Raw genomic sequence first — 25,333 nt, 5'->3', positions numbered from 1 at the left:
CTACACTGGTGATCTCTCCAGTCCCAGTCCCATTTTTCCTCTCTCCTTTCTGGCTGGGACTCCAGAGAGATGGGTCAGGGCCCCTGGCCGGGGTGCTGAGGATGATGGAGTCCCCAGAGCCATGCCACTTTTAAAGGAGATAGAATCATGGAATCATTTACGTGGGAGAAGACCTTTAAGACTGAGGCCAATCATTAACTTTTGATGGTACCACTCACTTGTCATCTGTGACCAGGAAAAAGAAACAAGCCTTCAAAGAACTAACTAGTTTCTGGTGGTGGGCTGTGACAAAGCACAGAAGAGTCCACATTCCAGAGCAGTGGGAAGAGGACCCTGAGTTTCCCACTCCCATCTGTGCCAACTGTCTCCCTCAGGAGCTGTAACCTGTGTCAAGACTGAGCCAAAGTGGGTGACCTCTCCTCTCCCCTGAGATGAGGTCCCAGCCTTGTCCTCATCCTTCTGAGGGCTGTGGGTCACCTCTCCTCCATCCCAGGGATGAGAATTGGGTTGGGGACTGGGATGGCGATGGGAAGCAGCAGGGCTGGAGGGCACAGTACAGCCTGTACTGTGGTAGGATGTGGCAAAAGCCCTGCTGCTATGGGGGCACAGGGTGGGAAATTCATAATAAATGAGTTTTATTGTTTATTATCAGCTATTGCAGGGAGGTAATGGTTTGCCAAACATGTGGGTTAGAGGAGAAGGAGGAGGATGAAGTCTTGTGGCTGGACATCCACTACTGCCTGCACACAGGGTGTCAGGGCACATTATCTCTGGTCTGGGCAGGCAGAGATCTGGCCAGAGCTGGTGAGATCCCTCCTGCAAGGGCTCAGCTGGCAGACACAGAGCCCTTTTCCCAAAAGAAATCTCACACCAGATGACACCTTTCCCAGATCAGGGCTGATCCCAGCTTGTGTGGGAGTGACACACTCAGGATGCACACCTCCAGCAATGTTTTCCAGCCAGCAGCAGTCTCCCAGGGCTTTCCAGATGGCTGGGAGCTTCCACAGTTTTTCCAGCCATTGGAATGGCCCTGCAGGAGTGGGGCATGAATATTTTTTCCAGGCAGGGTGGCCAGCTCAACCATGAGAAGCTGCTGGACTCCCCCCCTCTGCTTTGACTTTCCTAATGCTTTGCCTAGACTACTGGTGAAATTCCCAGCAGTGCCAGAGAAGAGAGTTTCATTCTTCTCCTGAATCCAAGTAGGTATTCCTTCCAGGGATTAATTAGTAAATTAAAATGGTAGAAAGACCAAATTATTATGATTAGACACAAGCCCTGGTAATGATGTCCCTCTCTTGCAGATCTGCATTATGTGCAGATTACGCACATATTCCCACTCCCTCAAAGGGCTGCAGCAGTGGATTCTCCCCATAGATTGATTCCCTTAGTGGGACACTGAGGTCCGCAGTGAGACACTGGGGTCAAGTTTGTGAGGATGAGAGCAACTTATGGATGTCTTAACTCTGATTTCCAAGCCTGGAAGCCCTGACCATGCAACCCACAGTGCTCTGTACCTGAGGGAGGAGGAGAACCCCTTTGCTGGGGTGGCTCTGACCATAGTCCAGGGGTGCTGGCAGCAACTGCAGCCCCTAAGCACTGCTTCCACATGCTCAGGGGTAAAAGCCCAGTTCAGAGAAATGGGAAGCACAAGGTGCCAGTGTGGGCGTGCTACCCTGGGAATTTGTAATGCCTTCCTGGTCCCTATCAGTTCCCAATACTCTCCTTGCTGTGCCGATGGCTTCCTGGGATGACCCACCACTCACCAGAGGTGCTGCAGCTGTGTCTGCCGGTGCCCCTTGGCACAGTGCCCCTGCCAAGCCCTGCACCTCAAGGCCAGGACTGGCCAAGCTCTCCTGATTCATGCAAGTGATGGATTAATTAGAGCTGCAGCCCTGTTTTCTATCCCTATCCAAAAAAGCCATCACATTTTGCCTGGCAGAAATTGTTCTTCTTAAACCTGAGTCACTTATTATTCCTTGTTCTGATGCTCAGTGATTTCTTCATCTCTGGTTCCCCCTGGCAGAGCCCAAACTTTGAGGGGATCAGCAGAGAGGGGGGGCTGAAACCCCTTCCCTGCCCACCCAGGGTACCTGGGCTCCCACGGAGATGGATGCTCTGCAAAGGGTGGGCATGATCCCACCTTATTTTGGGGGCACACAAGAGAAGATGACGCCCTTCTCGGTTTGTCAAACAAAGGAGAGGTTAAAAATCCCTTTCCATCACCTGGGCAGATTTGGGGGATCTTTATCAGCTCTTGTCTTACTTTAACTCTGGTTAATTTGCTGTTGAAATGCTTGCCCAAGGCTGGCTGAGGTTGGCTGCTGACTCAGTTGTAGCACTGCTTCCCCTCCTGGGCTCTGTGACGTAGGGGAGAAGGAATCCCGAGCAATTATAACTTGATTATTTTACTGAACGTGTGATTACAAATGGGAACTGCAGAGCAATGAGGACTGCAGTCAAGATAAAATGAAAATGAGCCCAGGCTCCCTTGGTCCCAGCTCTTGCTCCAAAGACAAGCAGCTGCTTGGGAAGCCCTTCACACCCCAGTTATTTCTCAGCTACCACAGGAAACTGGTAACCCCCCCCCCACAAAACACTTGAGAAATTTCCAGGGTCATTTTTTTGTACAGTTCTGCTTGGCAACAATGTCCTGGGAGAAGGATGAGCTCTCCAGCTCCTGCTCAGGGGAGGTCGCCAGCATTATATTAAGTCTCGGTGAGCCTGGAGAGAGGTAGATTAGCTTGGAAATTAGAAAACACTGCGGGGATGGGATATGCCCCAAGGAGGAACTCAGCCTCAGAGCCAGGAGATGCCATTGTGGCTGAACTGGCCTGTTCCCAGTTGCCGGTCATGGTGACAGGGGTGTCCCTGGGCACCGTGATGGGGCTCCTGCGCCCAGAGAGCTGAGCCGGTGGCAGGACAGTCACCCGCTCTGCCACTTGCACTACTATGGATTTTCCCAAAGAACTTGGTGTCACCTCGGAAGGCTGTTCCCAGCCTCTTGCACTGGGGTGCTGAGCATCAGAGAGGAAACAACAGCATCTCAGCTGCTGGCTGCCAGCTGACTCCACCACTGCCTCTGTGCCTAGAGAACAGCCTGCACAGCTCTGCTCTGGAGAGCACTTTGAGGCAGGATGACATTCTGGAGGGTGAAATCTTTCTGATTCGGGAATCCATGGGGCTGGCAGGCAGAGAGCTGCAGCGATGCACTCTGAGGAAACACACGTAGCAGTGCCAGCAGCAGCTCTCCAGGGCTGTGCAGTTCTTGCCCAAGCCCAGCTTCTGCACAGAGCCAGCCTGCTGTTGGGGAAAGATGGTGTGAGTGAGTCAGGGATTCGAGTGAAGTGGCATTTTCTCGTGGCTGGAGGAGAGCTCCACACCAGGAGCACGGAGCCTTGCAAGCCTCTGGCTCCCTCTGGGCCCAGGAGCTCAGTGCAGGCTGGGGAAACCTGGGAGGGAGCTGAGTGACTGAGAGCAGCGCTGTGGGGCAAGTCAGAGCACCCATGGGTGCTTTGAACTTCATCCCTGTTCTGTTTTCCCTTGGGTGACCTTGAGCTTGCAGAACATGATCACAGAATCATAGAACCACTGAATGGTCTGTGTTGGAAGAGACCCTAAAGGTCATACGGTTCCAACAGCCTGTCCCTACAGGCAGAGACACCTTCCACTATCCCAGGTTGCTCTCCATCCAACCTGACCTTGGACACTTCCAGGGATGGGGCAGCCACAGCTTCTCTGGTCAACATGTGCCAGAGCCTCAACACACTCACAAAGAAGAAATTCTTCCCCAAATCCAATCCACTCTGTCAGTGTGAAGCCATTCTCCTATGTCTAGTCCCTCCCTATCCTTGTCCAAAGCCCCTCTTCAGCTCTCTTGCAGCCCCTTTAGGTACTGAAAAGTCACAGTAAGTCCTCCCTGGAGCCTTCTGTTCTCCAGGCTGAACAATCCTTGGCCTTTCTTCACAGGAGGGGTGTTCCATCCCTCTAATCATCTTTGTGGCCTCCTCTGGACTTGATGATGACCATGGTGACAATGCAACAGCTCAGAACATGAGGATGTCACAGCATCATGGCATCAGAACCCATTGGCAGAGAGCACCAGGGATGGCCACGCACCTGAAAGGCAGGGTGCAACATTGCCCCTTCCCATCCATGTCCCAACCACACTGCTCCCCAAATTACATGTTGGCAGTGTAAATGCAGAGCAAAGACAAGAGGGGAGCCTCAGCCCAGCCAGGCAGGAGGTGCTCTGCCTCTGGTTGCTGATGTTGTGTTATTAAAATGTGTGGAAAACTGCCACATCTGTGCACCCAGCAGTTCTTTTAGCATGGTGAAAAAAATCCCAAATTTAAGAAAATATATGGACCCCCCACACACCTTGTACAGAGATATCAATGTATCATCTGCAACATCAAGCATCCAACGCTGTGGGTGACAGTTCACTGCATACCCATGGGTGCAGCTGGGTGCCTCCATCACAGAGAAGGGAGGTGGGAGGAGGAGGACAGGGGAAGAGTATGAAGCAACTTCGAGGGGCAGGAGCCCACGCAAAGGCAGAGCCACGGCTCCATGCCCTTGGGGCAGGCGTGGGAACAGCGGGATCCTGCCTCCTGGCTCCAGCTGCTGCCTCACTTGGAGCGCGTGGAGAAGAGCAGGGAAGGGAGTAAAGGAGCTGTCAGATGTTGTTAGTGGTGTGGCACCTCTTAATAAGGCCCATCTGGCTGGAAGGCAGCAGATCCTGCAGGATTTCTGCAGACCTGATGGCGAGTGCTTCTGCCAAGGTTTTACAATCAGCAATAATAAACACGCTGGGGCGGCGTTTGGCACCACGAGCTCAAACTGCCCAGGATGAGAGCAAGAAAAAAAAACAGGATTACAACAAAAATCCTCACTGCAGCGCAGAGCTCCTGGGAAACTCATTGCATCTTCTAGGATGTGTCGATCTCACACACCCACCCAGCTGCTGGTTACTTCTGGTGGCGTACCTAGTTCCCATGGACACTCCATCTCACCAGGAATGTGCATATGGATCCCGCAACCTCAACCAAAGTTAGGAAAACCAAACCAGGTTTTCCACCAGCCTTTCAAATGTGAAGAGCCACTGGGCCTTTATCCAAATCTCTATTCCTTGTCCTGCGTTGCTGCACCCCAAGGGACACGGGTGGCTGTGCGGGACTGTACCTGTGGCATGGAAACTCCTGTTCACAGGGAGAGGGGCTGTGCGAGGACTGCAGGGATGAAACTCACTGTGACAAACTCATGTGTCACCTCAAGGCAGCACGTGTCATTGGGCAGAGGGCACTCCTAGGGCATGATGGCACCACACACAGCGTGTCTGGGCGGGAACAGCTGGGCCTGTAGGTGTGGAAGAGCAGCAGAAAAAGCCCATGTGATCTGGGAAATGTCGCATTTGGGGATGATGAAAGGGTAGAGCTGCGTCGAGTGGCTATCGATGAATCACAGGGCTGTAGGGAACACGCTGGTGGGTGTTTAAAGCGCTCTGTAAAGCTTGGCTCAGCTGCAGCAGGAGCTTGGGCGTGCAGGAACGTGCTCTGCTGCCTATTCCCAGCACTCTCCCACCAGAGCTGGGGAAACACTATGGGGTCAAGGGGAACCAAAGGTGGCGGTGTCCATAAGGGACCCCTGCACACTGCTGCCCCCGAGGCAAGGGAAGGCACCTGCATTTGGGTGCCTTGGGATGGAGCATGTGGTCCCAGCATGGCATGTTGGTAAAAGCCAAGCTTTGCCAGGACAGCCCTGCCCAGAGGTGCTTTTATGGGGCCAGGTGCTCAGCCACCCCCCGGCTCCTGGGCCCCACAGAGCCCCCTGAGGTGCACTGGCCTCTCTTAATTGAGAGAAATTAAACTAACTTCATTAGAAACCCTATTAGGCTGAGCAGCCTGGAGCACCAGGCTGCAGGAGACACTGAGTCTCCCTGCTGCTGGGGAGGGGGAGGTCCTGGAATCAAACCATGTCAAAGGTGCTGATCCTGCACATCTGCACAGATGCCCGTGGTGTTATCTCCAGAGGTGGTCTAGCCCGTGTCCCCACTAAGGCTCTTCTTCCCCAGGGTTACAGTGCTGTCCCCAAACCTGCCCCACTCTCCCTGAGGGCTGGCTGGAGTGCTCCTCACTGCAAGCGACAAGAAGAATCACTTTAAGGATATACTTCCTTAAATCCCTTAAACTCCTGCATTAAAATAAGGATGTGGGATTTAACTTGGAAGGTTTTGAAGGAGATATTTTTGTTATACATCATCATGCATGTCACGAGCCTCAAATATTTGGAAGGGCTGTATAAATAACTGTGTGATCACCTTTTCTCAACTGGCTCCTGCCTCCCTCTGTCCCACAGCTGCCATGGAGCAGGGAAATGTGTGAAGCACTCGGGAACCTGCAGGTTTACTCTGAGTTTCTTTCTGGATTTCCATGAGAGATGCTGTCACAAAACTTGTTTCATCTGAAATGGAAGAGAGGAGAGGAGCATCCCTCAGACACCTGCAAACTGTTAGGACAAAACTGTTGGCACCAAAACATCACATTACTGGGATCTACACCATGCACTGGGCAATGGTTGTCTCAAGCCCAGAACTCCCATGTAAGAAATCATAGAATCATAGATAGGAGTTTTCCTGATGTTTTCAGTAAAGAAAGAGGCAAAATAAGCCAGAAGCTGTTTCCCACCTTGACAGCTGAACCAGCCAGGGAGACCTGGGGACATGACTTGGAGTGCCCCACATCCTCCCTCCCATCACCCCGGACCAGCAGCTGGTGGAGATGCCTCAAGGTCTGCATCCCAAAAACGCACTCCAGGCCCTGGGACCTGGGGCAGGGGGCAGCTCTGATGCTCTCTGGATGATTTTTTTTCCCAAAGCTACATCAAGACATTGCTATTAAAAGACCTTCTGGGTCTATGATGCGAATCTTCAACCACAGCCAGCCAGATTGTGTCGGGTTCAGCTTAAACCCCTCCATGCCGGGCTGCTGGGGCTGGTGCTGCAGTTACCAGGAGAAGAGAAATGTTTGCCATATGCTGAGGGATTACTGTATAAAACCGAGATGCTTGGCTGCACGCCAAGACACAGGGTTTCCAAATAGAGTCTGAATCCTGGACAGAAAAGTTCCAACTAAATATAGACATGACAGCCTCGGAGTTGACTTCTTGTTGGTTGGTTGTTTTTTTTGGTGGTTTTTTTTTTTTTTTTTTTTTTTTTTTTTTTTTTTTTTTTTTTTTTTTTTTTTTTTTTTTTTTTTTTTTTTTTTTTTTTTTTTTTTTTTTTTTTTTTTTTTTTTTTTTTTTTTTTTTTTTTTTTTTTTTTTTTTTTTTTTTTTTTTGTTTGAGTTCACCTAAAATAGCGTGGTGGGGTTTTTTTTGTGCCCTGCTGAGGGGGCAGGTATAGGCATGTTTACAAACAGAGTTACAAACCCAAGGAGATGGTGGGATGGGATCCTTGCCCTCTCCTCTTCCCTACCCTTGGATAGTCCTGAGGGATTGAGGGGAAGTGGGTGCAGAGTACCTGAGGTGCCACTGGAGGTAAGGTCCTCTTCACCCACCCAGAAAGGTCTATCAGTCTAAAAACCATTGCCAAAAAAAGAGAGTAAAAAAATTTGGGGCACATGATGACACAGGGGACAAGACAAGTGGGTGGCACTAGTGGGGGCTCGCTTGCACATGGCTCAGCAAGGAGGAACTTCACTGGGTGTATTCAGCAGAGCCAGCCCTGCTGATGGGAGCCAGGAGTGATGGGAAGCTGAGAAAAACTCAGCAAGGAGATGGTGCTTTCACTTGGAAAAGGCAGCATGGATTTCCTGGGCTGTCAGCCCTGCTCACACCTTTTGGAGACATGGGCTGGATTACTCAGCCATAAGACCCAAGGCAAATGCAGCAACAAAATCAAAGCTCAGCACCAGGATGGAGCAATGGGCCGAGATCTCAGTGGCTTTGGGATGCAGCTACTCCAGGTGCAGTAAGTGAAATACTTTTGCAAAAGCCCATAGAAAAAGCAACAAAGCCTAAATATCTGGGATGGGAAAGCAGGCGTTGGATGTGCTCCTCACACCCAGCATGGAGTGCCGGGAAGAAGCGTTGGAGGGAAAGTGGAGAGAACTCATCCTCACGAGCCAGCCATGTGCACTGGAGGCAGCGGGATGCTGGAAGCTCTGTAGAGGGTTAGGGAAGAAAACTTACAGAAAGCTATAAGTTGTTGGCTGTCTAACATCACATATATATATATATGAAATAAAAGAAAATATCATTAATAACTTTGATGAGATAGAGGAGGTGAGACAAGCCCCTACATGTACATTGACTTGCACAGTATCCTCAAAAGCTTTCCTACACCTTTGCATCCAAGGCAGGAATTCATTTAAGGGTTCATGCCTCCTAGAACACCTGATAGGGATAAAAATCAAGCAGATGCTTGAGACAGATATTAAATGAGGGCAGCCCTAGTAAACATGGGATGTCTGAGTATCAAATAATCAGTAGTCTGAAAGGGAAAAAAAAAAAGGTTTAAACTAATATACAAAGTCAGGCAAGTGGACAAGGTGTGATCCCACTGCAGCAAAAGAGCTGCTGGGAGGGAGAAGTCTGGCTCTGCAAAACTCCTGTTCCTAAACAACAGCGCTGGGGAGGTCGGTGACAAGGAGGAGGTAGGGCTAATAATAACAAATACGGCCGGAGTTATACCTTACATAGAGAAAACTGCACTGGAACTGGCTTTCTGAGAGCCTAGCAAAAAGCTTTTGTTTAATTTATGGGGCTCAGGCTATTTTTAGCTGGCAGATCCTTGGGGTTTTATCTGAGATCGCTGCTCTGAGCCAGCAGCTGGAACATTTTAATTGTTTGCTCTGGATCTGCGGTGGGTTTTTTTCCGAAGGAAAAGGAAAGAGAAAAGCAGGTACTGGGGTGTCCTGACACTAGCCCCTGCTGGTCTCCTGACACCCTGGGCAGCACCTCCAAGTGGGGAGGGCAAATAGGTTTCGGAGCAAATCCCTGCCTCCTGGGAGACTTTTTGGGGCAGTGCTGGGGGGATTACAGAGTGAACCCCTCTCCTCCAGTCCAGCCAGGATTCCACACTCATCCCCAGCCCCTGCTAAAGGCCAGCAACTAGCAGGCAAGAGCGTGGCAGGGGGACACCGTGTCTCCCCATCCTCTGGTTGCTGCAGTGGTTTAAAAATAGCCTGGGCGGTCCAACAAGGAGAGAGCATCCCCTTCTTCCAGGAAAGCCAGAAGTGCTCTGGGCCTGGGAACCTGCCTGCATGCAGTGGGGGTTTATTTGTCAGGAAAGCCCTTTGGTGTCTGCCTGGAGCGTGGATGTGAGAGGAGCCATCTGCTCAGGGACAGGCAGTGTTTACACCAGCCCTGACGGGCTCTGCGGAGCCTTGTCCCAGCTCCCATCCTGCCGCTGGCACCTCTGCCCTGCTCGGAGCTTGGCCCCAGTGATGAATGCAGACGTCTCTGTTTAGAAAAACACTAGCTCTGCCGCGCTGGGATCTCCCAGGTCAGCTCAGAAATCCATCCTAGCTGGTGGCTGATGAGCGCTGTCATGGTGAGGTGATCGGGGTCTGGTGGGGTGTCCCTGCCATGCAGGGCACTGGGAACACCAGCAGCCTCTCCGGAGCTGTGCCCTGGTGCTGAGCACAGGGCAGCCCAAGGAGCCCGGGTGGGTAGGGGGCTGGAGGGGACAGTGGGCTGGAGCCCATGGCAGAACCACTGACCTCGTAGGCAGTCCCAGTGTGGGGACACCACAGCACAAGAGTGTGTTCTGGGGGTTCCTGCTCCACCCCCAACCCTCAGGGCTCCAGGCAGATACTCCTCCCCAGGCTCACATGGAGGTGTTGGTGAGTTATGAGACAGAAAGGAGGCAATCAAAAGCAAAACAAAGCATCTCAGCTGGGCACATAGTCTCAGGGGAGGCTGAGGTACTCCAAGCCCCTCCTCTGCCTATGCTGACCCAAGGGGACGTGGGCTTGGGATTAAAAGGAAAACTTTGAAGAAGGGCAAAAAAAATCAAGTTTTCAACCTTATTTCCCACACACATCCCCCTTCCATTTTTTTCCTTTTTGTCTCTCTACAGAGTAACTCTTTTTCATTTGGACCCTGCTGACACAAACAACCCCAGGTTTTGGGCTGAAACATTAGCAATCACCTCTTTCTATTGCTGGACGGCGTGGCAACCTAATTTTAACCTTCCCAGCTCCCTTCCATCTCCTGGAGATTGTCCTGTTGCAGCCAGGGAGTGCTAGAAAATAGTGCATCGCCCACTCATCCAGCCTCCTTCAAGGGAAATATTTATATGATGCCAAAGAGAGGGTTTCCATGGCAGTGATGACTTTAGCACCGTCGCCTTGGAAACCACTTGAGGCCATCTTGAAGGGTTTGAAAATCCCCTTCAGAGACAAATAAGGAGAGGGAGAGGAAAGGCCACTGGGATTAGAGTGGTGTTTCAGTCTCCCTCGTGGCTTGCCCATTGGCTCCTTGCCCACTCTCACTGCTCTGGGTCCTTGCCCATCCCACTGGGATGCTCTGTAGCCTGGATGGTGCTTCATTGATAGACCCAGGACAATGGAATTAGGTGCTTTGCAAAGAGAAATGGTTCAGTTGATGCTTCCTCCTGCTTTCCAAGTCATCTGGCAGTGGCTCTGGTGTAAGGGCACTGCTCAGCTGCTGTGACAGAGCTCCCTCCAGCCCTGAAGGGGAACTTCAGGGAGACCCCTGCCTGCACCGGCTAACACAGGGGTGATACCAGTGCCTGCCCAACCTCAAGTGCCAGCTGCATTTGGAACAGCAAACACACAGCTCCCATGTCTTTCTGACAGCCTCACTACACACAAAATGTCCCGAGGAGCTGCCAAAGTCTGAACCACGTGCAAGAGGCGGTTGCTGGCATCAGAGCGCTCGCCTGTGGTGGCGAAATGAAAAGAGGCCTGGTTCCCTCCTCTGTGTCACGCACCTCCCACAGCTCAGCCCCCACGTTTGTGGTTCACCCGACTGAGCGCCACCGGCCACTTACTCTCCCAGGCTGCAGGAGCTCTCTCACCAGCAGCCAGCCCATCTGGCTCTCAAGGACACCAGGAACATGACAGGGAGAGCGAAGCTTTCCTAGCAGATGGAGGATGAGCTCCACTATGCAGCTGGTGGTGGCAGGGGTGGCCAGCGTTGCTGCTTATTCAAGCTATGGGATGGCTTTCTTTGGGGGTTTGCTGAAAAATATTAGTCGTCTTCTTCATTTTGTTCAGGGCAATCCAAAATATTTTATTCTTTCTCCCTGAGGTGCCCCCACACTGAGAAGTCAGTGATTCTCCAAGCCAGAGCTCTGACCTCGGCACCCCTGCTCAGCTCTGCTGAGCATCTCTGGTGCTGCCTCCCACCTATGGGTACCTTCATGCCACCCCACATTTGTCTCCCAGCCAAAATCAGCTGGCCACAAACAACTCAGCCAGCTTTCCTGCAGAGAAACACCCATGCAGTGCTTAGTCCCTCCATGGGATGCCAAGGGTGGGCCTGGCCACGGTGTCATTACTGGGATAGCTCATGTCTCTCTCTGTCCCACTGCCTGCGCCAGGCTGCCTGCTCCTGCCTGCACCTTGTGGCGGACAAAGTACGTTTTGGGGGTGCCCCAGGTATGTGCTGATGGTTTCAGGAACCATGGGTCTACCTGCAAAAGCCTGGCCTTGTTCTGAATTAACGTGGCTGAACCTGCCTTTGCACTGGAGCCCACTGCCCACCCAGCCTCAAGGGCCAGTGGCTTCAGCTGTCACTGCAGAGCAGGGGAGCAGCAGCCAGCGAGGACACAGTACCCTGTGGTACCCATGGGTGCAGCACTGGAAGCAAGGATGGGTGCACTTGTAGGAACTGTGGTTTTGTCTTGCTGCTGCTCTTACCCCATTCCCAAGGATCTGGGATAAGAGCAGATCAGCCCAGTCAGAGCAGCCCTGCATATGCAGCATCAAAACCCTCCTCACAGTGACTGTGGGAACCCCTTTCTTTTGGGCTGTCTGCATGAAGTGGTGTGGAGCTCTGGCTCCAGCACAGGAAAGCTGTCAGTGCACTCTTGACCTACAGAATGTGAGAATCCCCATTTATATTGATGGAGCTTCTCACATCTTGAGCATTGAACACATGGCGTGAGGCCAGGGGTGCCTAGCTTTGCCCAGGATGGAGACTCCTGGTATGCTGTGTGTCACGAAGTTCATGCCTGGCCCGTGCTGACCAAGGCACCAGGCTGGGATGCAAAGCATGGAATTACAAGGGTAAATATTTCTTCTTGGGCCTGAGATGTACTGGCCAAATCAGGGCACCCAATTGTGGTTTTTCATGGGGTTTTCACACTCATCAAGTGCTCAGGTACAACACGACTTGACTGAGCACTAACACCCACACTATCAAATCTCCAATCACAGTAAAACTTGGCAATGCCGCTCTGTTTCTGCAGCGTTCTGCTGCTTGTCTATTGATCCAGGTGTCCCTGAGTCCCTCTGGCTGCCGTGACTGACCTGTGACACCAGATGATGCTGGGAGGGTCGCAGAGCCCAGTTGGAGCAGCTGGGATGCTGTGGTACCCTGGGTGTCTGGGGGATAAAGCTATTCTTTATCCTTCAGGGTCTGCTCTGAGCTTCCCAGAAGAAAAATCCTCTCCAGGGCTGGGTTGTCCTTTTGTTTGTTTTACTTCAGCACGAACAATAGCAAAGTCTGCAATAAAACTCCACTACCGCATCACATCGCGGTGTGTCATGAGAACTAATATGTATTTTAACATTAACGTGCTTCCGTGCTATAAAGAGCGATGAATAAGTGCGTGAGGGGATGCGGGACCCTTTGAGCGTCGGTTTGCGCAGCGGGGCAGCCGGCGGGGGGCCCGATTAACTCGGAGGGGATGCGGGAGGGACGGTGCCCGCGCCCTCCTCGTCGTCGTCTTTCTCCTCCTCCCGCGGGGGTCTGGCCCCCTCCTGCGGCCGGGCGCGGGGCTGCGCGGGGGCGGTGGGGGGTCCCTCCGCCCGCTGGGCTCCGGCAGCCCCGCAGGGGTCTCTCCGCCCAGGGCAGCTCCTCCACTCGCCCCCCCGCCCCGCCACTGCCCCCCTGCCCCTGCCGCCTGGTCGGTCCGGCATCCCCGCGCCCCGCGGCCGCTCGCAGGGGCCACCCCCGGCCCGCCCCCGGCCGGCCCTACATAGCGGCGGCCCCCGCCCCCGCCGGCCCCGCTCCGCTCCGCTCCGCCATGGCCCCGGCGCCGCCGCTCTGCGCCCTGGCCCTGGCCCTGCTGGCCGCCGCCGCCGCCGCGCAGGACGTGGCGGGAGGTAAGCGGTGACCGCGGTGGGGCTCTGGGGGTCCGAGCAGACGGCGCTCCCCGCACGGCACCCCGAAGTCGCGGCTGGGCAGTTTCTTTGGATCCCGCTGTCGTGGGATGTCTGGTGCGGGAAGTGGGCGGGCACCGCACGCGCCGGGCACCCGCTGGGTGCGGGTGGCCACCGGCCAGGGCGCTGTGGCCACTCGGGATGGGGCCGGGCAGTGGGAAACAGGAGGGGAGGTCCGTCCCTGGCTGGGAGCTCCGCAGGGGGGGATGCGTGTCCCTCCGAGTTCTGGAAGTGGGGCTTTGCTCGCCACTTCTCCACCTTCCATTGCAGCGGGACTCTATGTGCCCAGAGAAGCTGTGGCTGCCCCATCCCTGGAACTGTTCAAGGCCAGGTTGGAGGGGGCTTGGAGCAACCTACGCTAGGGGAAGGTGTGCCTGCCCACGGCAGAGAGGTGGAAGTGGGTGGTTTTAAAGCCCTTCCCACCCAAACCAGTCTGTGATTCTGTGATTGAGTGATGGTAAGGGCTCAAGTGAGACCTAGGTACGTGTCCCGGCCAGGGGGCTCTTGCTGGGCAGCCAGGCCCTCACTGATGGAAGAGATTCTCCTTCAGGCCAGGGGAGACTGGCTGGGGGCAGCCTCAGACTAGGAACAAGATGGGTGTCGTCAGATCTGGGTGGAGAGCAGTGGGTGTCCAGCTGCCTCTCCTAGGTGGGTGGAGGATGGAGCATAGCCCCATGGGTGCTGTGCCAGGTGGAGGATAAGCTGTAGCAAAGGGTGGGGACAGCTACCTTCAGGGTGTCCCAAGAAGTCTGCGCACTCTTCTGAGTGAGGAACTGTTCTCCATGTGATGATGTCTGTACAGTGGCTCCTCAGGGAGGAGAGTGAGGACCAGCATATATTTTGCTGTCTTCCTTCCTCTCCAAGGCATTCACTTTGCTCCTCCTGTAGCCAAGTACCAAAAGTATTACCTAGGAGACTTCTAGTACAGCAAGAGCTGTCCCATCTCCGTCCCTGAGGACTGCAGTGCTTCCCATGCCAGTGTGTGCGAGCTGGATGGTCCCCTGAGATAGAGTGTTTGGAAAAACCCCAATCCTGCGGGGTCCTGGAAGCAGCCCATTCCCAAACAGCTCTAAGGGGGTGGCTTTGACTTAAATGACTTGGAGAATGGTCCCCTAGCTGGGGGTGTTAGGAGAAGGCATGTCCTGGGGGAAAGCAGAGCCCAGTTAAAACTACAGGCTCTGCTTTGCCCACTGCTGGCCTCCTGTGGTGTGGGAGGGTGTTTTGTGACTTCTGGTATGAAAACACTCTCAGGGCAGCACAGGCTCCGTGATGCTTTTCCGGCCTCCGTTGGAGAAATGGGGAAGACGCAGCTTCCTGGAGTGTTTAAAATCTGCAATCTCTGCCTCTCCGGGTGTGTAAACACCCTTATCTGAGCTATGTTAATCAATCGCCCAGTTGTTTGGAGGGCTGCCGGAGCATGTGACTGCTGACAGTGGGTCACAGCTGAGGGTTCCTGCCAGCTGGAGGGAGAAAATGCAGCTTTGCTGCTTGTGAGGGTGGAAAACAAGCACCTCTGGGACTGATTTTTTCCTGATTAAGGCACTGCGAAGCAGCAATTCTTCTTCCACCAGTAAGTGAGTAGTCAGGCAAACTGGTTTGAGTTTTGCTTGGTTTTTTTAAATCACTGTCAAACAGGCTTAGACTCTTGAGCAGGAGTGAGTTTTAAGTGGCTGATTCTCAAAGGCTGGCAAACCACCCTTCCTGAGGATCTGGGGGAGCACATCAGTGAATTGCAGGTGAAAATGCTGTAAGAAGACTTTCCCCAAGAACTAGCACTGGTGGGAGCTACAGGTGAGCCCAGGAGGGTGTCTAGATTGGGCCAGCTTGTCCTGTGTTCAGACCTGATCCATTTCCCTGCCCAGCTGACTGCATTCCCTGGGGTATGCCGTCATCCATGGTGCCACTAGTTCTGGGAGTCACCTGTGTCTACAGAGCTGGGGTCTTCCTTTGCCAAGTGGGGGTGGAAACAGGTTCTAAATGGGCACAGATTTTGGCTGCAGTGCTGCTCCCATCACCCAGACTGTGTCCTGCTGAAGGAAGATTTGGATGAATTGGCTATGGCAGGGTACGGCCCTCATGTGCAGTAGGAGGGCTCCTGCAGGGACTGTAGCTGTGTGTGTCCCCTTGTGCTCCTCTGCTTCTCCTGGTAGTAACTTCTGTATCTGGGGCTGGTTTGCTTGAGCTACTCCATCATCTGATGCTACAGGACTGCCCAGTGCTCACCCTCATCCTCAGAGGGTCCCTCTGGACCGACCCCAGCTGTGTCCCCAGGCTGCCCTGCTGCCACAACAGATGCACAGGCTTTTAGGGAAATAAAAGCCAGGAGAGGAACTCACAGCTCTGGGCTTTGGGTCAGCAGGGCAAGGCAGATGAACTTCCATTAGCATTTGGGCCTCCCACTGTGACCCCAAGCAGAAGCTGACAGCTCTTGCAGCAGCAGCATGCATTTCTGCTGGTCCAGTGGTGGGCAAAGCAGTGGGCAGGAGTGGGCTGGCAGGAGCCCAGGGTTTTAAAGCACTGAAGCTTTTTCGAAGTCCTGAGGTGTCTTTTTTCCTTCCTGTAGATTGTCGCCAGTATACGAACAGGAGCTGTGAGGAGTGCCTGAAAAATGTCACTGTGAGTAGCAGCAGTAAGACTCCCAACCTTTTGCAATGCCTGAAAACATAATGTGGGCTTTGTGGGGCTGTTACAGAGCAGTTTCCCTCCTGGAGGAGGGGCTGTCCTCTGCCCTTGTTCCAGACAGGCTGCATATTCCTGACTGACCTGTAATGGTGAGAGCACCTCCTGGTGCTCTGGGAGGAGGTTGCTAGAAACTGCTTGGGTTTTGTTGTATGGTTTTTGAGTAGAGTAATGGAATTGCTGAGCTGCTTCTCACAGATGGGGGACACACATGGAGAAGAGGCCGAGTGAGCTGGGCTGGACTGGCTGGTGAATTTGCCCCTCCACCAGTCTGTGGGTGCTGTGGCACTGGGTGGATGCAGGATGTGTACCAGTGTCCTGCCAGTCTCCGCCATCTTATCTCTGACATCAGCAAACTTGAACTTGAGTCAGATCTTGCAGCTGATGTAGCCAGAACCAGTTTGACCAAACCCAGTGGAATGCTGGGGTTGGTTGTTGGAGCCACCAGGAGAGGCATGTGCAAAGCCCTGCAGGTAGTCTGACTGGGCACACACGCCCTTCCGTTCGTCACCAGCTCTGTGTGGATTGCCTTGTCTCAAAGGCTTTCTTCTTGTCCCAAAAATAAACACAAAGGATTTGGTTTTTACTACCATTGTGCAAGCCATGGTGGGATTCTTGGGGCTGTTCTGTGCATGGCCAGTATTTGACTCAATGATCCTTGTGGACCCCTTCCAATTCAGGATAGTTTATGATTCCAAGCTGTGAGAAGGATTCTCGGCATCTTTACTTACTCTAAAACTCTGCATTCCCCTTGCCTGCCTCTCCTGGTGTGGCCTGTGCTGACACAACTCTTACTCCCGAGCATCCCGTGGCTGCCAGGTAGTACCTGGCTCTCTGGAGCTGGCAGTAGTGGCCCTGTGCTGTGGCTACCAAAACAGAGCATGGCTACTGGCAGCACAGTCATGCACCAGTAACACTGTGCTATCTGTTTCTGTGTCCCAGTGCCTGTGGTGTGCCAGCAGTAGGAGGTGCATGGAGTACCCCGTCCAAAGAATCCTCCCCCCGGCCGACCTATGCGAGCTCCGCTCTGCGCGCTGGGGAGTCTGCTGGGGTAAGTGCCTGGTGCTGGAGTGATGACTGTGTGAGTGCTTGCTGCTGGTGGGAGGTTCCCCTGCCTCCCCATCCCGCTGCCAGTGTAGCAATGACAGGCTGAAGTCAGTCAAGGTTCTGCAAATTTCCTCAAGTGTGGGCGGGGAAGCGGAGTATGAGCAGTTCCCTGCCTTCTGGCGAGTAGGACCTGTGGGGATTTAGCTACTCCAAATACATGCCTTATGCTTTGGTGTGATGAGGCTCCAGACGTGGCTAGCGCCTGGGAACAAGAGTGGAAGGTGCTCTGTGGGCAGGTGCCTGTGCAACCCTTCCTGGTGTCTGAATTCCAGGAGCTCTCTCCTCCGCACCCAGCACATGGCTCCGCGTGCTGTTTCTGGCTCTTCATGTCTCGTGGTGTGGCTGCTGTCCCAGGTGGGCTCCTGGGACCAGAGGTGTGATGTCTCTGGAGGCCTGTGTGTGCTTCTAGTGCTGAGAGAGAGCGCTAGGGTCCTGTTCAGCTCTTACCCACCTGAGAAAACACCCTTTTCCTAATCTACCTTTGCCTGTACAGGTCCCCTCCAGGAGCCTTTTCTGGTGGACAGCTGACTCTGGTGTTGGCTGCCTCTCCTCCCTAGTGCTCTGTTTTCTGGAGGATTTCTGGAGAAACTGGTGTCTTGTTTAGACCAAGCTTTGGTGCATGCTCATCCTCATACAGGACAAAGCTTTTGGGGGCTGGGGCAGGAAGGAAGCAAGCTGGGACTCGGTTGCTCTCACCCATCCCCTTGATGAGGAGCTTGGAGCAGAACTGTGGTCGCCTGTCATCTGTTGTGCTTGAGGCTGGGCTCTCTTCTCTGCCCACAAGGGTTCAAACCACTCCCATGCCTGAGGAGAAGAATCTCCTCTTTGTGAGCCCTGCAGTGGTATGCTTTTCCGAAACTTCTGTAAGACCTTGAAATACTAGTTTTGATGTGAGTAGCTTCATAAAAGGTTCCATTATAGAAGAATGCATTCCTTAACTTGCAAAACTAGCTTTAGAGGAGATTAGTCCTGTGGGAGATTAGCTCTCACATGAGTGTGCATTTTTGTTGTGTGTGACTTAGCCTTTATCATTAGCTGGAGGAGTGCCCAGTGCTCTGCCGCAGACCTCTCTGAATGGGACAGGGGGATCTGAACCCCAGGCTCACTCTGAAAACCAAAGCTTCAGAAGCACTGAGGCTGCTGGAGGCTTTCAAAGCAATTTCAACGGTGGACTCAGCTCAGCCTGGAGCACCTAAAAAAAGATCTATTGAGAAAAGATACAAGGAAGTTTTTTTACAGTGAAAGTGGTGAGGCAGTGACACAGGTTGCCCAGAGAGGTGGTGAATGCCCCACCCCTGAAATCATTCAGAGTCAGGTTGGATGGGACTCTGAGCAATCTGGTCTATTGGAAGATGTCCCTACCCATGACAGTGGGTTGGACTAGGTCCCTTCCAACCCAGACTATTCTGATTCACCCCAATAAGCCTGACACTGCTGGGTACTGGCAGTGAGAGGACAGGCAGGCATCTTCTGAAATGCCCTCTAATGCCCCAACATGCTGTGCTTTAGGCTTTCCACTGGGCTCACTGCAGAACTGCATGGAGAAGAAGGGATCAGAAGTGCTCAGAGCAGGTTTGGGTGCACTGGGATTTCTGTAACCTGGCTGTTGTGTGGGAAGTGGCTCCTAAACAAATATTTCCACAGGCTCAAGTCTCTGAACAATCTGATTCATACTTGGAAGAAACTCCTCTTTGTTGTTGCCTGAAATCCTTGGCATTTAGATGTGTCTGTTTTGGCTGGTGTCTCTACTGCCGTTACAGCAGGAACTGAGTAGGATGAGCAGGGCCAGGGCTCAGGCTCCTGCTTCACCACCACGTCCCAGTGGGTTTTGTGCTGTGTGTGGGTGAGCAGATCCCCCCAGCTCTGGGGAGATGTGGCAGCGGGGTGCAGGAAGCAGCCCTCAGCCTTCAGCTGCTTCAGCAGCATTGCTGGCCCCAAGCCAATTAAACCCCAACAGATCTTGTTCAGTTTGTCTCTTGCCCAAGGACTTCAGACACCCTCAAATCTCATCATAGATGACTTCTGAGGTGGCTCCTGTGGGCAGTAACTCCTCTCTATCAGAGGTTGTTCCTCAGCCCTGAAGCCTCCAGTTGTTTTTCTTTCCCTTGATGGGTTACTGTTCACCTGGATTAGTGATTAAGACAGATTTGCTCCTGCCAGAGGAGTTTGACCTGAGTGCATTTCTTCTTGCCTTTCTTCGTAGCCAGTAATTGAGCACTCCAGTTAGCAGCTACATGTACTCAGTGGTGTGCATGTGTGGGTGCCAGCACTTGGTATATCTACAGCTAACCATGTCCATTTGCTTTCCCAGGTGGTTACACACATCTCCAGCGCAGTGACTGAAGCTGCTGGTGACAGTAGCTCCATGTTCATAAATAGGACAAGAGGAAATGGTCTCAAGTTTAACCAGGAGAGGTTTAGATTGGCTATTATGAAAAAATTCTTCACTGAGAGGGTGGTCAGGGTTTGGATCAGGATGCCCAGGGCAGTGGTGGAGTCACCATCCCTGGAAGTGCTCAAAAAAAACATGTGGCTGTGGCACTCGGGGACATGGTTTACTGGGGCTGGCAGTGCTGGGGGAACAGTTGGACTTGATGACCTTAGAATGCTTTTCTAGTCTTAATAATTCTGTGGTCCTGTGATTCTATACTGTAACTCCAGGCGGCTGTGTCTGTGTGCTAAACATGTTCTGTCAAATCCTTTAGTGAACTTTGAAGCCCTGATCATCGCGATGTCTGTGGTGGGAGGAACGTTCCTTATCATGCTGGGGGTCTGCTGCTGCTGCTGCTGCTGTTGTAAAAAAAAGAGCAAAAAGCAAGTATCAGGGAGTTCCCTGTTTCCTCAGAGCAGCTTTGATACAGCCTCGTGCTGTTGCAGAACTGAGTGCTGAGCGCTGCTAACAGGCTCTTCTGTCTGTCAGGCCCGACAAGGATGATGAGAGGGCAGCCAGGGAGCGGGAGAAGAGGCGGGTACGGCAGGAGGAGAGGTGAGTTTGTACCACAGGCCCTCAGAACGATTTGGTTCCTGTCTGTGCCATCAGTTGTGATGCCAGGAGGCATGTGGGGCTCGACACATGCAGTCAGTGGCTGCTTCAGGCCCAGCTCAAACACAAACCTCATGAGCAGTGTTGTTCTGGGGTGACTTGTGGATGCAGCATCACAGGAAGGATACCCTTCAGGAAATATACTGAGATGCTGGAGCAGGTCCAGAGAAGAGCAATGAAGCTGGTGAAGGGACTCAAGCACGAGTCCTATGAGGAGAGGCTGAGGGAGCTGGGGTTGTTTAGTCTGGAGAAGAGGAGGCACAGGGGAGACCTCATCACTCTCTACAACTCCCTGACAGGAGGTTGCAGCCAGGTGGGGGTCGGTCTCTTCTCCCAAGAAACCATCAGTAGGGCAAGAGGGCACAGTCTTAAACGGTGCCAGGGGAGGTTTAGGTTGGATATTAGGAAGACATTTTTTACAGAGAGAGTAGTCAGACACTGGAATGGGCTGCCCAGGGAGGTGGTGGATTCACTGTCTCTGGAGGTTTTTAAGATGAGACTGGATGTGGCACTTAGTGCCAGAGTCTGGGAACCAACAGTGGGGTTGGACTTGATGATCTCAGAGGTCTCTTCCAACCCGGTTGAGTTTATGATTCTAAGTGTTGTGTATGCAACTCCCTACAGGCTGCTGACATGTGTTGGGCTCTGGTGGTCCCCAGTGCCTCCAGGAGGTGGGAGGCTGAGTAAACCTAGCAGCCTAGAGCTCCCTTGGTTGGGGAATAAGCAAGGAAGTGTTGCTCTTCTTATTTGGTTTTGTATCACCAGTCACTGATTCATGGCTTGTCTGTTTTCTTCTTGCAGGAGAGCAGAGATGAAATCACGGCATGATGAAATCCGAAGAAAATATGGTACAGTGATGACACGAGTGATTCAAACTAAGCTTTAAATGGAGCAGCTTCAGTAACTGTTCCTTGTCATGTTTACAGCTGTAGATGAGACCTGGCCAGCAGGGAAAACACAGTTCCTGGTTCCCTTGTCTCAGTAAATTACTGTCTAGGCAAGTGTAGAGATGCTGGGGTCATGGTATGTGAGCCCATACAAAAGGACTGTTCCTCATGGGCAGAGAAGAGGGAGTGTTTAATGCTCCCCAGAACTTGTGTCCCCTGAACTTGCCAGATGGGAGAAGCTGATGGGGCTTGACTGGAGGAGAGGAGCAAAAGCTGGGAGACACAGCATGATTGTAATGCTGTTACCCTTCAGGCACAGTAGCCCTGTAGTCAGCAAGTGGCTGGGGAGCCAGCAGTGTGGGCCAGGTAGGAATCAGAATGCCCACGTGGAGCTCAGGAGCACAGAGCAGGCACCAATCCCACCACAGAGCTGGTCTGCTGTGCCAGCAGGAGGTGGCTCAGTGTCCTGGAGATGAGAGTGCACAGCCTCCCTCCTGGGGCTGGACTGTCCTCCAGGTCCCTCAGGATTAGACCAGCTGCAGACCTGCCAGCAGTCTTGGAAAGAAGCAGGGATCAGCCAGTTGCTCAGAGCCAGTGGAGGGGTCTTTCCAGCCTGCCCTTTGGGGAGCTGAGGACTCTGCCAGGGTCTGGTCATGGAACAGGGAGCATTTGGGCTCATGCATGCTGCACTTGGTGGTCTCTGGCTTTGGCAGGGGAGGGCTGTAGGAAAAGCTGAAGACCGTTCCTCTGCCTGCAGCTGCTGCCTGCTGCAAGTCCAGGATGGGCAGGAGATCCAGGGGCTTCTGGACGGGCTGGCTTCTCCAGGGAAGGAAAAACAGGCAAAGTTGTGCCTGAAGGAGCTCTTGGTGGGGGAAGCACCTGCCTGTGGAAGAGCTGTGCTCTAGGACTGTCTTGGCATATCAGGACTCTGTCTTGCTGCAGCCTGAGCCCAGAGTTTGCAATCTTCTCCTTTCTGGCTGTTCTTCCTCAAAAGTGTTGGGCTGGGAAAGCAGCCAACAGAGTGGCACAGAGGCTCATTGCTGGCCCTGAAGTTAGCCTGATACCCTGCCTTGCTGTCTCCTAGTCTGGATGCAGGAGCAGTAGAGCAAGTCTAAAAACAGTTTTAATTTATTTTGGGTCTGGGCTCTCTGCTTGTCTGACAGAAGGGGTTTCCAGAGGGAGTGCTCTGGAAGATTAGACATGCTGCTTTACCTGGACTGTACATGGACTGCCTGGGCGAGGAGTTTACCATCAGGTCGAGCTTCTTAATGGTGCCTCTTATGCAGAAAAGGAGAGTGAATTAGTGCTGACTGTGTGCTCAGCTCAAGTAAGAGCAGGTCTTTTAGGAGGACTGCTGGATGATGCACAAATGACAGAGCTGTTACTGAGAACTGGGTTTCCCACTGGCCATGACAAGCTGTTGTCTAAATGAATCTCTCCTCTCTTTTAGGCCTGTTCAAGGAAGAGAACCCTTATGCAAAATTTGAGAATTAGCATCTCCAGACCTACCGACCCTGGTGAACAGTGCCTTCTGCAGAGCCAAAATCTCCAGGTTTCCCCCACCATCAGGAGACCACCACTTCAGGTGCCACAAAGGATGAGCCAAATGCTTGATGGCACCATTGTCCCCACTCTGGATGCTTGATTTGCCCAGAGCTTTGCTCTTGCCCTGCTGGTGCAAGAAAAAATGGTGGCAATACCAGGCAATGGCACATTTCTTCTCACTCACCCCTGGGGTGGTTGCAGGATCCAAAGCAATGCAAGCAACAGGTGTTGTCCCTGGCCTAGGGCAAAAGCCACCTCTCACATCTCCCTTGCTCCTGCCACGCCAAATACACTTCATGCACACAGAGCCAGACTCTTCTCTTGGCCTATTCTCTTTCTTTTTTTTTTTTCCTTTTTTTCTCTTTTCTAGTATATGCAAAAGCCAGCAAGAGTTTCCTGATTTAAGGGTCAGCAGGAGGCCTTGGCTGTCACTCCAGGTGCCTGCAGTTATCCCAGCACACTAGCACTCCTCTCAAAGAGCACAAGTTTCTGGTAATCTGGGGCTTCCAGGAGGAAGGTCCCACGTGAACCTTATCACTTGCAACTAATCTGGGGAAATGCCCCAACTCTCCTACCTCTCTGTGCCTTTCTAGGAAGGTGGCCTTGGGCTCGATGGCCACAGCTCTTAGCAATACTTCAGATTTCAGATGCATTTACAATATGTTCACTCTATATTAAACTGATTCGATTACTATCCTGGTCTGAAAGAGTTTAATTCTGTTACCACAGCTGAAAGAGTTTAATTCTGTTACCACAGCAGGCACAGGTTGGCAGTGATGGCTGATGGAGTCATCACTATTGCATGGCTCTGACTCATCAGGGGTACCTAGAGAAGGCAGAAGCAAGGCTGTCTTCGGCTTTTGCTGGGCTTGAAAAGGAGAGTGTTCATGGAGATGTTTAGGTGTCAGGAAAAGCTTAAGATGGGAGTAATGCTGCTCTCTAAGGAAGGAGCTGGGTCTTCCAGCAAGAGTGTGGCCTGTGTCCTGTGGCACCCCTGGGAGAGAGCCCTTGTCTGGGTGGGGTGACCTGGGGGTTCCTGGCAGCTGTGGGCACAGACTGAACCCTGAGCTGTGTGAGGGACCTGGGGTAGGGAAGGAGGATTGGAGCCAACTGCTCCGATGCTCTGCACCTGACCAGAACTGGCTGTGCAGCTCCCACAGTCCTGTGTGCAGGCAGGACACTGACTGTGAGAGTTTGGGCTGAGAGAAGCTGACTGTGGCTTCCTGCCAGGTAGGGTGACTCCCTGGGCTGTCAAAGCGTTGCTGTGGGCTTGGATAAAATGCTCCATCTGCACTGCCAGTCTCATGGACCTCAGCACAAACTCCTCCAGCTGGTCCTGTGAAGCTGAACTGGCTGGGAGCCCTCACTGCTGCTGCTGCCCTGCCTGGGCTGTGCTGGCAGCCAGGCTCTGGCTGGCTGCTGCCAGGATGCTTGGAATGCAAGACTTGCAGGTGATTTTGTATTTTTTTAATCTAGGCTGTCTCTGGCTCCTGCCAGAAGAGACTTGGGTGGTAGGAACAAAGGGAATGACTGCCAAGCTCTCATGGCTGCTCTTCCATCTTCTGTCCGGGTCAGTTGTCTGGGCAGGGGTTGTGTCCTGGTGCTGCTGGTCAGGAGCTGAGGCTGGTGGTGACAGCAGCGTGTCTGGGTGTATGTGGCAGGGAAATGATACTTCAAAGACATCCCTTGTGCCTGGGATTGGTTTGAAATTCCTTGTACATAGAAAATTAATTGTTCATTCCCTGTAATGAGAAGGGAAAGTGCTGGGCTTTACTGGGTGCACTGGCTCAGAGAGGCTGCGGTCCCCCTGCCTACAAAAGGTACAGGGGACACTGTGGGGGCTTTGCTTGGGAACAAGCAGTGTACAGGGACAGCTGGTGCTAAAGCTGCTCGAGCTGCCTTTACCCCTGCTGGGCTGCTCCAGGTCCCATCCTGCCCTGGGCCTGGGACCAGGATAATCTATTTGGGTTATCTGAGCCCTTCTGCTGGCCCAACTCCCAGCACTAAGAGGTGGTGCCTCCAAACCTATCATGGATGGGGAAACACTACAAGCTGGTTCCCAATCCTGGGATCCCACTTGTGACAGGCTCTGTCCTTTTCTGATGAGTCAGGGCAGCAGAGGGACCTGTCCACCTGGGGAACCAGATCCCTGCGGGGACAGAGCAGGGCCGTGCCCTGGAGACGAGCAGAGGCCATGCCATCCTGCCAAGGGCAGCACCAGCTATCCTAACTCCAGCATCCCCATCGAAGAGGCTGCCTCCCATAGCTTGGGATAGAGCTACTCCTGATGTTCCTAATTCCTCTTGTGAAGGTTGCTGTGTGCAGGTATTGTGTGGCTGATGTGCTGAAAAGCTGGTGAGGCCTTTGGCTTGGCTGGGCCATGACAGAGAGAGGAAGCTGCGTCCTTGTGTGGCTGGGTGTTATGATCAGGTTATTAAAATTACTAGAGAGATGCCTCTGCCCAAATAAAGATGCAAACAAGACCATACATCAGTCAATAGTATGGATTTTTATTTATCAATAAATGTGAGTTAGAGAGAGCCCAACTAACTCAGGTCTGCGATGAAACACATCCAAAGTGAACCGAGAGTGAAGCCTGGCAGCTAAAAAGAAATTTTATGAGGATTAACTGGTCCTTGGAGAAGCCACCAAGATGGAACGCTGCCCTGATGGCAGTGGGGGAGCAGACAGCAATGGGGACAGCATGGCTGAGGGGTGGG

At 52.9% G+C, this 25,333-nt stretch overlaps 1 protein-coding gene across 1 annotated transcript; it reads left to right on the top strand.

The window, feature by feature from the left end:
• The first annotated feature begins 13,216 nt into the window (after window positions 1–13,216).
• Window positions 13,217–23,307, top strand: PTTG1IP (PTTG1 interacting protein). Its single transcript, XM_027897701.1, has 7 exons — window positions 13,217–13,295; window positions 15,916–15,968; window positions 16,974–17,082; window positions 19,844–19,952; window positions 20,059–20,124; window positions 20,983–21,029; window positions 22,519–23,307. Exons 1-7 carry the CDS (start codon window positions 13,217–13,219, stop codon window positions 22,560–22,562), a joined length of 507 nt encoding a protein of 168 aa, XP_027753502.1. The 3' UTR covers window positions 22,563–23,307.
• Window positions 23,308–25,333: the final 2,026 nt, after the last annotated feature.

Source organism: Empidonax traillii, unplaced genomic scaffold (genome assembly GCF_003031625.1).
Source record: "Empidonax traillii isolate 1590-97213 ecotype Southwest subspecies unplaced genomic scaffold, ASM303162v1 scaffold554:size495636, whole genome shotgun sequence".
NCBI classification, from domain to species: domain Eukaryota; kingdom Metazoa; phylum Chordata; class Aves; order Passeriformes; family Tyrannidae; genus Empidonax; species Empidonax traillii.
Note: the sequence above shows the minus strand (reverse complement) of the source record. Positions and strands in the feature narration are given on the sequence as shown.